The 15,270-nt window shown below is 46.0% G+C and overlaps 1 protein-coding gene across 1 annotated transcript; it reads right to left on the reverse strand.

Moving 5' to 3' along the window:
• Window positions 1-4,451: 4,451 nt before the first annotated feature.
• Window positions 4,452-13,957, reverse strand: ITPRIPL1 (ITPRIP like 1). Its single transcript, XM_083753300.1, has 2 exons — window positions 13,755-13,957; window positions 4,452-6,386 (listed from the first exon to the last, which is right to left on the reverse strand). The coding sequence occupies exon 2, from the start codon at window positions 6,367-6,369 to the stop codon at window positions 4,801-4,803; it is 1,569 nt and encodes a 522-aa protein (XP_083609426.1). The 5' UTR covers window positions 6,370-6,386; window positions 13,755-13,957; the 3' UTR covers window positions 4,452-4,800.
• Window positions 13,958-15,270: the final 1,313 nt, after the last annotated feature.

Consider the following 15,270-nt stretch of genomic DNA (forward strand, 5'->3'; position numbering starts at 1 on the left):
AAAATGGAACTGTTCTTAATACAGTAAATGCAGATTACAGTAGGTATTCCTTTTTTGATAAATGAAATACATTGTAGATAATTAAAAATAGCAAAAGTGTAACAAATAGGTAGGCTGCATATGCATCAAATATCTAAATATTTGACTTTCCCCAATCATGGGAATTGTAGTTTACCTCTCACAGAGACCAAAAAGCTACAATTTCCAGGATTCTCTGGAGAAGTCACCAGCAAAAAATTCGTATTAAAATGCATAGCACCAGAAAGATGATAAAAGTTGGAAAATATGTTGGGAGGGGGAAGAGAGAGAGCGTACCAGCAGGTGTATCTTAACAAATATTTGTTAATGCATAGTTTTAAAGAGATAACTGAATAAGCAGCCTATAGTTGTTGTTGTATATACCTGTTTTCATGATAATAATATATAAGAGCTGATTTTTATATATCGTTTATGAGTAAATGCTTTATACAATGTTATAAGAAAAAACTGCTCCCTTTCCCTATTAAGGTACCCAAGAGCCCATGTAGAGTCCTTAGGTGGATTCCCTATCGATAGGAGAAAATAACAGAGGCCAAGCAGAGAATATTGAGAAGCAAAGCAGCTAGTAAGCCTGATCTTTAATAAACGGTTGCAACAGGGTGCTCCACACAGGAGGGAGGAGAACCCTGAACAATGGTGCGCAAGCCCTTATATAGACTTTTGAAATTGCCCACCCCCAAGACCACCCACCTAAAACATCATACATGCTTCGCAGAAGGAGGCGGTCCACAGCAGAACTCCCGCCTACCAGGATGCCTGACAATGGTCACATTTCATTACCTGGGCAGCCTGGACATTCTTTTGTGATGGTTAATACTTTAGTTCCTGAATCAAGGTCACAGGCTCACCCTGTTCATGCACAAATATGCCCAAAAGACAGGTAAGCAAGACAGTGGGGAGGCTTTCCCATTTCCTTCCTCCTTGCATAGAAATATTAGAGGTCAATTTGGGAGAATCAAAATGGTTTCAGGATTGCTCTCCTGTACTATTTCAGAGACGTGGTTTATATACTTATGTGTGTGTTTGCCTTGTACATTTAAGAACATTAAATTTATATTTGAGACCTTAGAATTCTAATAACAATATATTCCATTTTGTAATTATAAATATTTTAAAATTGTAGATTTCCTTGATAAAGGTTGGGAGTAGTTGAAAAAACAATGGATCAAAAATTATTTCATTTTTCTTACCCTATGCTTTTTGCTCCTTGTACTTCTAGGGTCATAGCCAATTAAGACATTAATGAATCAGTTAAGCCAGAGTCAGGGCCGTATTTAGCAGATGCGGCGCCGGGGTGCAAAAATCCACCCAGCACCCCCAAACTACCACGGATAGTGGGGGGGGGGGTGAAGCTGTGCACTGCCAGCCGTCGGGGGAGGGGGCACAACCCTCCCCCATGCCGCTGCGGGAGAGCAATCCCCACAGAGGCTTGGGAGGGAAGCTGCATGTCCAGCAGCCATATGGTTGGCAGGGTGTAGCTGGCGGACTTGCAGGGAAAGGGGAGGCTGCCGGCAGATCCGCGCAGCTTCCCCACTCGCTGGGGCACCCCTGAGAGGCCGGCGCCCTGGCGCAACGAACCACTAAGCCCTATGGGAAAGACGACTTTGGCCAGAGTGCATAAATGATTAGAATTTGGGGCTAGGTCCTGAGGGACCCGGGTTCAACTCCCTGCTCTGCCATGAAACTCACTGGTAATTGTGAGCCAGTCACATCTCAGCCTTAATAACCTCCCTGACAGGTTTGTTGGGAGAACGTGGTGCAGCACCTTCAGCTCCTTGGAGGAAAGATGGGACATAAATGCATAAATACCTAATTTGGCATATCTGAGTGACGCAATAGTTCTGAAGCAGGAAGGTGATGGATGCGTAGCATAGCAGCAAGCACTATTTTAAAAAAAGGCATTCCTTCTTGTGTGCATTCATAACAAGGAAAGAATTAAGAGTAATTTGTTTTGGATTGTGTTGTTTTTAATCTGCTGCACTTTTAATCTGAAATGGAGTTGCCGCTTTTAACATATTTTTATCTATTTCATAAAATGCACCCACTGCTTGGTTGTAAATAATAATAATAATAAATTTCAAAGCAGTTTACAAAAAGACAGGGCTCCACAGGGCTCCACAATTCTTGGCTGGCCTAGGTAGCCCACCCTCAAACTGCTTGCAAGGCCTCTGCACCTATTGAGATTGTTATAAATTGGGGGGATGGGAGTAGGATGTGTGCAGAAACCCTTCTAACCCTTATAAAATATGTGAGGTTTCAAATAGCCAGACTAGCTTCCCGGTGAGATGACAGCCTAAGTCGGTGGTTCTCAAACGTCTTCCTCTGGGGCATAGTTTGAGAATAAAAATTTGCTAGCACCACACTGAATTTTTTATTGATAAGAAATACATTGCAAAACAAAAAGAAACCTTTCCTAGCTGTGTTTGGTTTCTAAAATAGAATACAACTACTTTATAATATGATCAAGTGACATCCATAAAGTATAAAACAAAGCAGCTACATAAAAACATGAGTCATTCACACACACTTGATGCTTTTGGTCTCTTTTAGAGAAGATATTTATCCATATTCTGCAAATAAAAGCATATATTTTGATACTATACTGTAGTATTCCATACTGAAATGTGTAAATGTTTCTTTGGTTGTCCTTCAATCTTCCCACCACACTTGACATCCTCTCCTGCCACCCCCTTTGAAACTCTGTCCTAGGTAATGGGCCATCAAAGGAACAAAGGATGTGGATCAGATAGAAAATGGGTTTGGCCTCCCTCAAACTCGCTGGTACTTAGAAAGGCAAAGGCAAGAGCAGAGTGTGAAGTGGAGTGATGTGAGGTAGAAGCTGGAAGTGGAAGGGACAGGCTGGGAAGCCAGAGAGACAGAGCGATGTTTGATTTCTGTTTGAAGATTGCAACTATGGGAGAAGCAAGGTCTCTTGGAGTGCTAATGCTGTGAACTCCTCCATTGTAGGCTTAAAAAAGAAAAAGGTACCCCTGCCCGTACGGGCCAGTCGTGTCCGACTCTAGGGTTGTGCGCCCATCTCACTTAAGAGGCCGGGGACAGCGCTGTCCGAAGACACTTCCGGGTCACGTGGCCAGCGTGACAAAGCTGCTCTGGCGAGCTGGCACCAGCGCAGCACATGGAAACGCCGTTTACCTTCCCACTGTAAAGCGGTACCTATTTATCTACTTGCACTTAGGGGTGCTTTCGAACTGCTAGGTGGGCAGGAGCTGGGACCGAGCAACAGGAGCTCACCCCGCCGCGGGGATTCGAACCGCCGACCATAGGCAAGTCCTAGGCACTGAGGTTTTACCCACAGCGCCACCTTGTAGGCTTAGGTGGTATATATTTGTAAATAAACCATAAATCCTAAAGACAGCTCAGCCTTCGCTGGGCCCAGTGCTTTTTTTCTATATTTTTTTTTGGGTACTCTCATTTACCTACTCATATTGAAATACTGCCCCGCAATGAGGCCATACTTAGCTTGACAAAATGTTTGGGGGTGTGCATATCCCTGCGTCCCCCCAGAAAAAAAGCACTGGCTGCGCCTCATTCTGAAGGAAACATGAAGCCTGGACAAGTGCCTGGATGCTCCTGCACAGTTTATTTAGGAATCCCTGCTCTCCATGCATGCAAGCTTTTCACTGCCTCTACACATCCTCATCCAAATGCCACCTCGTATCCACCACACCCCCAATTTAATCCACATCCACCATTTCCACAGCTCTTTGTTTTTTAACTTGCTAGATTTTCCACAGAAACTAAAAGGGAAAATAATATAGGATGGCATTCTGAAGTGTGGCTGCTGTTCAAAAATTGCTTGCACAACTAGCCTTGAATCCATGGTAGACTGCTGTCCTTAGAAACCTTTGCAGGGATACATTGTGCAGTTCTTATTTTGAAGAGAATAAAAAATGCTCTGGTAGTTCCCATTCATTTGAATGAGGCATGTGCAGGACAGCTTTTTAACTCAGTGGTAGGAAGCCTGTGGTCCCCCAGGCGTTGCTGGACTACAACTCCCATCAGCCCTTGGCCATGCTGGTTGGGGCTGATGGGAGCCCAGCAGTATATGGATGGTCAGAAGCTACCCACCCCTTGTTCAAACGGCGTGCTGTGCCCCATGTTCATCAATTTCTTTGGATTTTCTGCCACGGGCACCAGGTGTGTTGCATAGGGCCCCTGCACACAGTGTGACAGTCCTGCCATAGTTAGGGATTGACACACTTCTTTTGTTTTCAGACCAAGACAGATTAGTGACCCCTCCTTCCATCTCATGTTCCATTGAAGAAACAGCTGGGGAAGTTGCAAATGCAGCCCTGTGGCCATCAGATGCCTGTGGTTAGTTTATGGGTTATCTAAAGGTAGACCTAGAGAAGCAGTGAAACACAGTGGCTTCATTGGAGGCATGACAGGCATTTAAGAACACAGTTTGCTGGAACCTTTATTTCAAGTTTAATATAGCAAATTCGTTTGGAACTGGAGCATATAAAAATACAGAAGAGTAGTTGGCACTATGAATGTAAACCAGCATGGTTTGATGGGCCCTTTTGCAGCCTCACCTGCCTTTTACCAGATCAATGTGGAGCATGGGAACATTGTGACGATACCCACATGGCACCATCCCAGGATCAGTGATGCTCCTACACATCTAAGCCAGCTTTGTTTCATTGCTGGCCGCAGCCCTCTGCCTTTCCAACCCTGTTAGGGTATGTGGGTCTATGAAGAGCCAAAAAAGGATGGTCTTTCTAACAGAGCTGACTTTTGCTACTGTCGGTACCCTGTCAGCAGAGCCCTCACTGGTTGTACAACCTCTGCAAACTCCTTCATTGCCTTGGCATGAAGGTTTGGGTCCTCTGCCAAGTGCCTGAAAAGATTTATGGGTGTCGCACTCCGGAGGGCCTTAGGCATAGGGATCTGGATAGGCAAGGAGATGTTACCAATAAGGAAATGCTGAAGATATATCTCCTGCAGGGCAGTGTGCATATACAAGAGGATGTCCTGAAGTCTTCGTGCAGAGCTCTCAGGGCCCCAGTCCAACGGGGGCTGAAAGAGCAAGAGATGCATCAGGCAAGTCTTGTAGTGATAGTTGGTGAGCACCATGTTCTTCCCCTCTGATGGGCTGGACTCTTTGAAATAGATTATGATCTGGAGACATTTCAGGTGGCAGCTCTCCTCTGGGACTCGCTGGCTCACCCACTTAAAAAAGAGCAACTCCTGGACAGCAAAAGACTTCTGCCACACAGTGCCAGTCAAACGATCCATCTCGGCAGGTTGGGTGGCCAGGAAGACCAAGGAGTCTCCTTGCTGTACCCCGAGTATGATGTCAACAGAGATCGACCTGCCTGACCGGAATGCCAGTTTCAGTCGACATGTTGAATTGGAAGGCTGAGGCACAAGGTCAAGGTTGTACTTGGGCTGGATACTAGGCCAGGCCTTGTCCACCAGGCCTTGGAACCAGCGGGTGATTTTCTCCACATCCAAGTGGAAGCTGGTACACAAAACGTGGATAAGGAAGGTTCCTTGCTTGTCACTGCTCAGTTCTTGCTCTGGATGGTGAAGGAAACACACCACGTCCCCCAGGAGCCTCTCTCTCTTGCACACACATTCTGGCTCCACCAAGATGTGTCCATGTGTGCTTGGGGCACCCTCAGATTCACTAGTTTCAATGTGGAAAGAGTGCCCCTTGGGTGGCAGTACGGGCACGAGAACGCGGAAAGCTTTGGAAGGCTTCTGTGTGTGCCATCCTTCAAAGGCACTGTCCACCCCGATGCAATTCTCCAGCACTGGGAGGGTGTTCTGGTAGGGAAGGGCTCCGCGACAAGCCTCCAGCAAGTCATTCACAAAGGTCTCCACAAAAGCACACATGCTGGTCAGATCACTGGTTTCCAGGTCAACGTGCTGGTCATAGAAGGTCTCCAGCATTTTTTGCTTGGATTCGTCGTATTCGGGTTCCATGTCAGTGTCGTCATAGTCTTCTTCATTGGTGGTGGTGCTGGAGCTGTCTGTGCTGGAGTCATAACTGGGTTCCTTCTCTATGGTGTGTCTGCAGCACCCAAACAGGATGAGAATGACCAGCCCTACGTAGTGCCACCCATCCCAGGTTCCATCCTCTGCTGCCGGATCGGTTGTCACCCAATCCTCCCGGCTCTGCCTTGGGTCCCAGCTCCAGCCCTTCTGGTCAAATTCTGTCTGCAGACGTCCCATTTCTGTTTTCATCAGCTTCTCATGCTCCTGGAGCCGGTCCAGTGTTGCCGAGTCTGTGTGGTCACTGACCATCAGGGGGTGATGAACTAGAGCTAGCACAGCCAGGAAGATGAGGGGGCCCAAGGCCATCTCTAAAGCAGATGTCCCTGGAGAAAAACATGAGAGAGAAAAGGAAGATTTCTCAGCAAGGCTGCATGAATTTTGCCCTGGAGAAAAGACTGAATCCTGCAATCAGTATATATCATATCAATTAAACATAGCTTATTTGCTAAGTGATTACCATTTTGTACATTTCCCCCTCCTGGTATTGGTAACTGTGGGGAGTGGGAAGGAACTGGGGTTGGTGGGGTGGAGCTGGATAGGAAACATCTGGGATGTTTCTGCTCTTCCCACCCTTCAGGTACTTAAAAGACAAAGTCCAGCAACTGGAGGAACGTGTAGCTACGCTCCAAAGAATTAGAGAGCTGGAGCTCTTCTTGGAAGCAACAGAGCACACCGTCTCCACCAAGGAGGAGACAGGGGACTCCCCTGAGAAGGAGGCTAGTTCACCAACAGAGGAGCCAGATATATGGAGAAATGTGACTCAAAGAAGTAGGAGGCCCAGGGTTCGCTCTGATTGTTTAGAAATACACAATCGCTTTGAGGTCCTCTCCCCTAGCATGGAAGACGAAGAGCAGACTCCATTTGAGGATCTCTCCCTCATTACAGTCGATCAGGTATATGAAGACAAGCAGCAAAGTCAGTCCACATGGAATGTGCAGGCGACCTTGGAACGGACAGCTCACGGAAGAACCCCAACCAGACCTAAGAGGAGGCGTGTAGTGGTGATAGGGGATTCCCTACTGAGGGGAACAGAAGCAGTGATCTGTGGGCCTGACAAGATGTCTCGGGAAGTGTGCTGTCTCCCCGGGGCTAAGATCCAAGATGTAACTGAACGACTGCAAGGAATCATAAAACCCACTGACAAATACCCCTTCCTCTTGGTTCATGTGGGAACCAATGACACTGCAAGCAATAGCCTCCAGAAGATCAAAAGAGATTATGAGGCTCTGGGCAGGAAATTGAAGCAATTGCACAAATTGTCATCTCATCTGTCCTCCCAGTTGAACGACGTGGCCCAGGGAGAGAGGGGGAAATAGTGGAAGGGAACAACTGGCTTCGCAAATGGTGTAAACAGGAACGGTTTGGAATCTTAGATCACGGACTGCAGTTTTTTGAAGATGGACCTCTGGCAAGCGGTGGGCTGCACCTCACAACGGTTGGGAGGAATGTTTTTGCAAAAAATCTCAGAAACCTCATCACGAGGGCTTTAAACTGACTAATGTGGGGGAGGGAGACAGTGCTCCTGAAGGTAGGAGTCTATCAATTGATGAAGATGATCATCTAAATGTCATAGACCGAATGGAGCAAACAGCACGCAAGATTTAGAACCTCAAAGCCAAAGTGAGAGCATTTGGGTCAAAATTAAGGGAGAGAAGAATAACAGGGACCTCATTGTGGGAGTTTACTATAGATCCCCAAGCCAAACGGAGGACATAGATGATGCCTTCCTGGAACAGATGGCCAAGCATGCAAAAGGAAGGGAGATAGTAGTAATGGGGGACTTCAATTACCCAGATATTTGTTGGATGTCAAACTCAGCCAAGAGCATAAGGTCAAACAGATTCCTCACTGGCCTTGCAGACAACTTCATTGTCCAGAAAGTAGGAGAAGCAACAAGAGGAACAGCCATTTTAGATCTGGTCCTAACCAATGTTGATGACCTGGTTAGTGGGGTAGAAGTGGAAGGATCATTAGGCGCGAGTGATCATGCTCTTCTGAAGTTTACTATACAGAGGAAAGGAGCAGCCAAGTATACTAGGACTCAATTTCTTGACTTTAAGAAAGCCGACCATAAAACTTAGGGAAGTGCTGGGTGAGATCCCATGGACAGTAATACTAAAAGGAAAGGGAGTTCATGATGGCTGGGAGTTTGTTAAGAGGGAGATAGTAAAAGCACAACTTCAGGCAATACCAATGAGACGGAAACATGGAAGGTGCCTAAAGAAGCCAGGGTGGCTATCTAAAGAACTTTTAACTGAGTTAAGATTTAAAAAGGATGTGTACAAAAAATGGAAAAGGGGGGAAACCACCAAAGAGGAATTCAAACAAATAGCCAGCACGTGTAGACACAAAGTCAGAAAAGCTAAAGCACAGAATGAACTCAGGCTTGCTAGAGAGGTTAAAAGCAACAAAAAAGGCTTTTATGGGTATGTTCGTAGCAAAAGGAAGAACAAAGAAACAGTGGGGTCACTCAGAGAAGAAGATGGTGAAATGCAAACAGGGACACAGAAAGGGCTGAACTCCTCAATGCCTTCTTTGCCTCAGTCTTCTCCGATAAATAAAACAATGCCCGACCTGAAGAATTTGGAGCAAATGATTCAGCAGAGGAAACACAGCCCAGAATAACTAAGGAGATAGTACAAGAATACTTGGCTAGTCTAGATGTATTCAAGTCTCCAGGGCCAGATGAACTGCATCCAAGAGTATTAAAAGAACTGGCAGATGTGATCTCAGAACCACTGGCAGTCATCTTTGAGAATTCCTGGAGAACAGGCGAAGTCCTGGCAGACTGGAGGAGGGCAAATGTTGTCCCTATTTTCAAAAAGGGGAAAAGAGAGGACCCAAATAATTACCGCCCAGTCAGTCTGACATCAATACCAGGGAAGATTCTGGAGCAGACCATTAAGCAAACAGTCTGTGAGCACCTAGAAAGGAATGCTGTGATCACCAATAGTCAGCATGGATTTCTGAAAAATAAGTCATGTCAGACTAACCTGATCTCGTTTTTTGACAGAATTACAAGCCTGGTAGATGAAGGGAACGCAGTGGATGTAGCCTACCTTGATTTCAGCAAGGCATTTGACAAGGTGCCCCATGATATTCTTGTAAAGAAGCTGGTAAAATGCGGTCTTGACTATGCTACCACTCAATGGATTTGTAACTGGCTGACTGACCGAACCCAAAGGGTGCTCATCAATGGTTCCTCTTCATCCTAGAAAAGAGTGACTAGTGGGGTGCCACAGGGTTCTGTCTTGGGCCCGGTCTTATTCAACATCTTTATCAACGACTTGGATGATGGACTCAAGGGCATCCTGATCAAATTTGCAGATGACACCAAACTGGGAGGGGTGACTAACACCCCCAGAGGACAGGATCACACTTCAAAATGACCTTGACAGATTAGAGAACTGGACCAAAACAAGCAAGATGAATTTTAACAGGGAGAAATGTAAAGTATTGCACTTGGGCAAAAAAAATGAGAGGCACAAATACAAGATGGGTGACACCTAGCTTGAGAGCAGTACATGTGAAAAGGATCTAGGAGTCTTGGTTGACCACAAACTTGACATGAGCCAACAGTGTGACACGGCAGCTAAAAAAGCCAATGCAATTCTGGGCTGCATCAATAGGAGTATAGCATCTAGATCAAGGGAAGTAATAGTGCCACTGTATTCTGCTCTGGTCAGACCTCACCTGGAGTACTGTGTCCAGTTCTGGGCACCACAGTTCAAGAAGGACACTGAAAAACTGGAACATGTCCAGAGGAGGGCAACCAAAATGGTCAAAGGCCTGGAAACGATGCCTTATGAGGAACAGCTAAGGGAGCTGGGCATGTTTAGCCTGGAGAAGAGGAGGTTAAGGGGTGATATGATAGCCATGTTCAAATATATAAAAGGATGTCATATAGAGGAGGGAGAAAGGTTGTTTTCTGCTGTTCCAGAGAAGCGGACACGGAGCAATGGAGTCAAACTACAAGAAAGAAGATTCCACCTAAACATTAGGAAGAACTTCCTGACAGTAAGAGCTGCTCGACAGTGGAATTTGCTGCCAAGGAGTGTGGTGGAGTCTCCTTCTTTGGAGGTCTTTAAGCAGAGGCTTGACAACCATATGTCAGGAGTGCTCTGATGGTGTTTCCTGCTTGGCAGGGGGTTGGACCCGATGGCCCTTGTGGTCTCTTCCAACTCTGTGATTCGATGATTCTATTACCTGAGACCTGCTTGCACAGAGGTGTGAGCCAAAGGGGCTCAGCCAGCAGACCACCACTGAGCCAAGCAGTCCCCCCTCCCAAACAATACCAGAACACATGTCAATCAGCTCAGAATGTGGCAATAGGTAGCTTTCACATCGTCCTTTTTGCCCGTGGCAGCCAGTGCTTTTTTCCTTAAAGGGGTACTCTCATTTTCCCACTCATATTGAAAAACTGCCGCTCAATGAGGCCAAACTTAGATTCACAAAATGTTTAGGGATATGCGTGCCCTGGCATCCCCCCAGAAAAAAAGCACTGGTGATAGCAATGGTGAAAGTCAGCAAAAGAAGTAAAAGAGCAAGTTAAGGACACAAGAAGAGCCTGGTTCAGTCCAGCATCCCGTTCTCATAGTGCCAGTCAGTTGCCTGTGAGAAACCTTCACAGCCAGACGTGAGCACAAGAGCACTTTCCCTTCGTGTTTCCAGAAACTGGTATTCAGAAGCATTTCTGCTTCCAGCCATGGAGGCAGAGCAGAGGCATCCTGGCTAGTGGCCCCTGTGACCTTCTCCTCCATGAATTTGTCCAGTCCTGTTTTAAAGCCATCCAACTCAGTGGTGCATCCAAGTTCTCACTGTAACTGCTAGCCAAATGGTATGCAGACTGTTCCTATCCCTGCTACGATTTGTCCTTTTCAGTTTATTGTTCTTCCGCCATTATTGTTCTGCGAGGGACAAGACTCAACAGGGGCGCCGACTTATAAAAAATATTGGGGGGGCCCATACCGGGGTCCTGCCCCGGGAAGTTTTTTAAAAGTATTTTAGAGTCATATGATCAACATTAGAACCCCGAAAACTCGACTCTCTATAACTCGACAAGCCTGAAACACTTTTTGGCTTTGAAAAAAGAAACAAAACATAAACACGCACGGTATTTTAGTAAAAAGCTAATTTAATTTACAGTAACAATTATGCTTATAGACTATTACAGAGCAGTGAATATATAGCTCTGAAAAGACTGAAATGATATTTAAATAAATCCTAAACTATCATTAAAAGAATAAAACATAAAATATTGCTGTCGCACAGTAATAGCACTTTGATTAATAAGTGAAATAGCTAATTTAAGCTTACTTTGAATAAGGCTGAGGGTTCATTAAATAAAAATAATATCTCAAAGTTAATGCTTTAATACAGTTAATAAAGTTAATACAGTATGCCTAATACTGTATGTAAATACTGTAATACTGTATGTAAATAACGGGCTTTAATTGGGTCTTACACCCTAAAAATATTTAAGTATTTGAAAATAACTAATACAGTACTATAGTAATATAGAAATACAGTACTAAACAAGTACTAATATTTCAAAACTGAAAATTTAACATTCTGTATGTATTTAATTCTCTATTTTATAAAGATTTTTAATATCTGACAGTGAGTTTGGAGTAGCCCAATGCAAAAATCCTGAGGATCCATGTGGATCCGTGCTTTGTAACCACATTTTTGCACCACTGTGACCCTAGGCAACAGTGGGTGCGTGATTTTTTTGGTGCAAGATGTAGCCATGGACATGCTATGTGATCTGATGGTGAATTTGGGGTGACCCAATGCAAAAATCCTGAGGATCCATGTGGATCCGTGCTTTGTAACCACGTTTTTGCACCACTGTGACCCTAGGCAACAGTGGGTGCGTGATTTTTTTGGTGCAAGATGTAGCCATGAACATGCTATGTGATCTGATGGTGAATTTGGGGTGACCCAATGCAAAAATCCTGAGGATCCATGTGGATCCGTGCTTTGTAACCACGTTTTTGCACCATTGTGGCCCCAGGCCACAGTGGGTGTGTGATTTTTTTGGTGCAGGCTGTAGCCATGGACATGCTATGTTATCTGATGGTGAATTTGGGGTGACCCAGTGCAAAGATCCTGTGGATCCATGCTTTGTAACCACGTTTTTGCACCATTGCAGCCCCAGGCAACAGTGGGTGCGTGATTTTTTTGGTACAGACTGTAGCCATGGACATGTAATGTGATCTGATGGTGAATTTGGGGTGACCCAATGCAAAAATCCTGAGGATCCATGTGGATCCGTGCTTTGTCACCACGTTTTAAATGGGGAGGGAAGGAAAAACACAGAAGGGACAAGAAGCACAAGAGGGGTGTGCGGAGAAGCAGCTGGCTAAGAATGCAGGGGAGGAGTTTAACGGGGTGGGGGGGAGGAAAGGAAGGCAAAAGTCCCCCCCCCCAGCCAGCCCTCTCTCTCTCTCTCCCACCTGCGAGTCCCTAGAGCACGGAGAGGAGGAGGTGGTGGGCTGGAGCCTGCACGCAGTGTGACTAGGAAAGAATTAGAAGGAAGGACTCGATCCTTTCCTTAACCCTCTGCTTGCCAGGAGGGCAGGGGATTCCCTGCTCTTTGTTGAGTTTGAGCAAACGCAGCAACAGAAGCGGGTGGGCAGTAAGACCCTGAGGCAGAATGCAGGAAAGCAGCAGCTTCCGCCTTCCCTCCGACCGACCGACCGCCCGCCCGATCTTAATTTTGCCTGATTTTTGCCCCTGCGCTCCGGCTCCAGGGACCACACATTCGCTCAATAACATGCACAGACATTTTCCCTTACTTTTTAGGAGAAAAAATTTGTGTGTTATAGAGCGAAATTTACGGTAATAATTTTCTTAAATTATTGGGGGGGCGGAGCCCCCCAAACGAATTTTTGAGGGGGCTCGGGCCCCCTCAGGCCCCATGGAGTCGGCGCCTATGAGACTCAAGGGCGTTGGTGGCTGGGCCTGAAGCCCACCCCCCAGGGTGAGGGTCTCTTGGTGGGGAAGGGTTTAATCTCCCTTGATAACAGATGGGGAAAAGGTGTTTGTGTTATCCCAAGTGAGAGACGTTGTTTTTTTGTCTTTTCACCTGGATTTGGACGTGATGATGGGTTGTTGAATGTTTTGAGTGTTTTGCCAAAGTGAGAATTGAGTGGATGGTACTATGTGATGGAAGCAAGGGGAGTGTAATTGTCAGAGGAGTGAGGGTGGCACTTAATTCCTGATTTGTAATATTACATCTGGGGGCACTTTTTTGTAAAAGTCATGTGGTCCATATATATATCTGCTGCATTCTGATATATTTTCATTTTGCAAATAATTCACTTTTGTTTTTATTTTAGTTTTTAGAGATTTGCTGCTTAATTGTGTTACTACAAATGTAGGATTTTATCATTAGCAGCTGTGTTGAATGTGGGATTTGTCTTTTTTATATAATGTATCTTGATTCTTGTTGAAGCAAGCTGCCTGTAGTCAACAGTCCAGGGGCTGCATGCCAGTTGGTAGGTTGGGCAGGAGAGACCGAAAGTGGAAGGAGCTATGGTTGTGGCTCTTACCCCATTTGCACAGCAGACTGCCTTGCAGCTACACAAACACCAGAGGTTTCTACACATCCGCCCACCCTTGTAGCTTGCCTCCAGCTGCCTGTCACATAAGCCAATCCCACCCCTCTCCATCACTTCCATTCCTACCTCTGGAGGCGCACAGCTCTTAAAGGGGCAGAGCATCTTAAGCCAGGGCTGCTCCATGCCTCTCCTCCTCTATGCAGGCACAGCACAACATACTCAAGTCACTCTTGTTCTTTAAAGCCTGGGCCTTCCCCACCTCTCCCGCTGCCTTTGTGCAGCCCTGTTGGCTGCTGCTACCTGCTGCACTGGTAGCTCACCCCCATTATTACTTGGCTGACTGTGAAGTCACATCTGCCCCAGCAGTCACAGCTGCCCTTAAAAGGAGAGGGAAGCAGGTCCAGCTTCCCTTGCTCTGCTCTGCATGGGTCCCTTGGCCACCAGGACTGCTCCTGCTCACCTCTGGCAAGAAGAGAAGGCACCAGTGAGAGTTTAGACCAGCCTGGTGGCCTTCATCTGTTTTGGACTACAACTCCTATCTGCCCCAGCTGGTATGGCCATCTCTGTGCCATCTCCATAGCTGTCAACGTTCCCCTTTTTTAAGGGAAATTCCCTTATTCCAAATAGGATTCCTTGCAAGAAAAGGGAAAAGTTGACAGCTATGGCCATCTCTGCCTCTGGTGGATAGGCCCAAAGGCATGTAGCAAGCTGCAGCAGAGGGACCACAGCTGAAGGGTTGAGAGGTCAGCAGCAGAGCCCAGGTAAGGGTTCCAGGGTCAGTCTCTGGCATCTCCTGCTTAAAAAAGGATCAGGTACGAGATGGCACAAAGGCCCTCAGCAGAACGCCCTGGACTGCTGCTGCCAGGTAGAACAGGGCTGCCATAGGTCTGGATCTTCCCGGACGTTACTGGGATTTCAAGGGCGGAATTGACTTCCGGGGGGGATTTCCGAAAGGCAGCGCTTTCTCCTGGATCTTAGGCAAGTCAATCGAAACAACATTGGGCTCAACAATTTAGGTGGTTTCCTTAAAAGAAGCTCAATAATTTTGGGGTGCCCTGGTTTTTACTTTATTAAATATGGCAACCCTGAGTTAGAATAATAGACAATACTGAGCTAGATGTGAAGCTGCCTTATTCCAGACCAGGCTACATTCTAGTTCAGTCATAGAGTTATGCTTCTCACCTTCAGTGGGAAAGACCTGTCTCCTCTGCCTAAGACCACAGAGAGCTATTGACAGTCAAGAGGAGCCACCCTGGCTGGCTGGGCTGATGTGAGTTAGGGATGCAATGAGGCAGCAACTTCCATTCTGACCTGTGTTTGGTTTCTGCTAAATAGTATGTCATTTCAGTATGAAGGAAACAGCAAAAGAAGGTTTTTTAAAATTCATTAATTATGCCTCATTTGCAAACTTGAAAAACAAGAACGATGATGGGAACAAATAAAAAAAGGATTTGCTTACTTGTTCGTGTCCCTGACCAGAGATGCTCTGACCAGAGATTTCACCTCATATCGTATAAATCTTTCCCCTGACCAGAGATGAGCATGTGAGCTGCAGCGATTTCTATTTGATTTTTTGCCTTTGCCAGAATTTTCCACCAGTGCTTTATCAGGTAGTATTATTCTAAGAGATATCCAGCAGACA

Source organism: Podarcis gaigeae, assembly GCF_964106915.1.
Source record: "Podarcis gaigeae genome assembly, chromosome: 8".
Taxonomy (NCBI): domain Eukaryota; kingdom Metazoa; phylum Chordata; class Lepidosauria; order Squamata; family Lacertidae; genus Podarcis; species Podarcis gaigeae.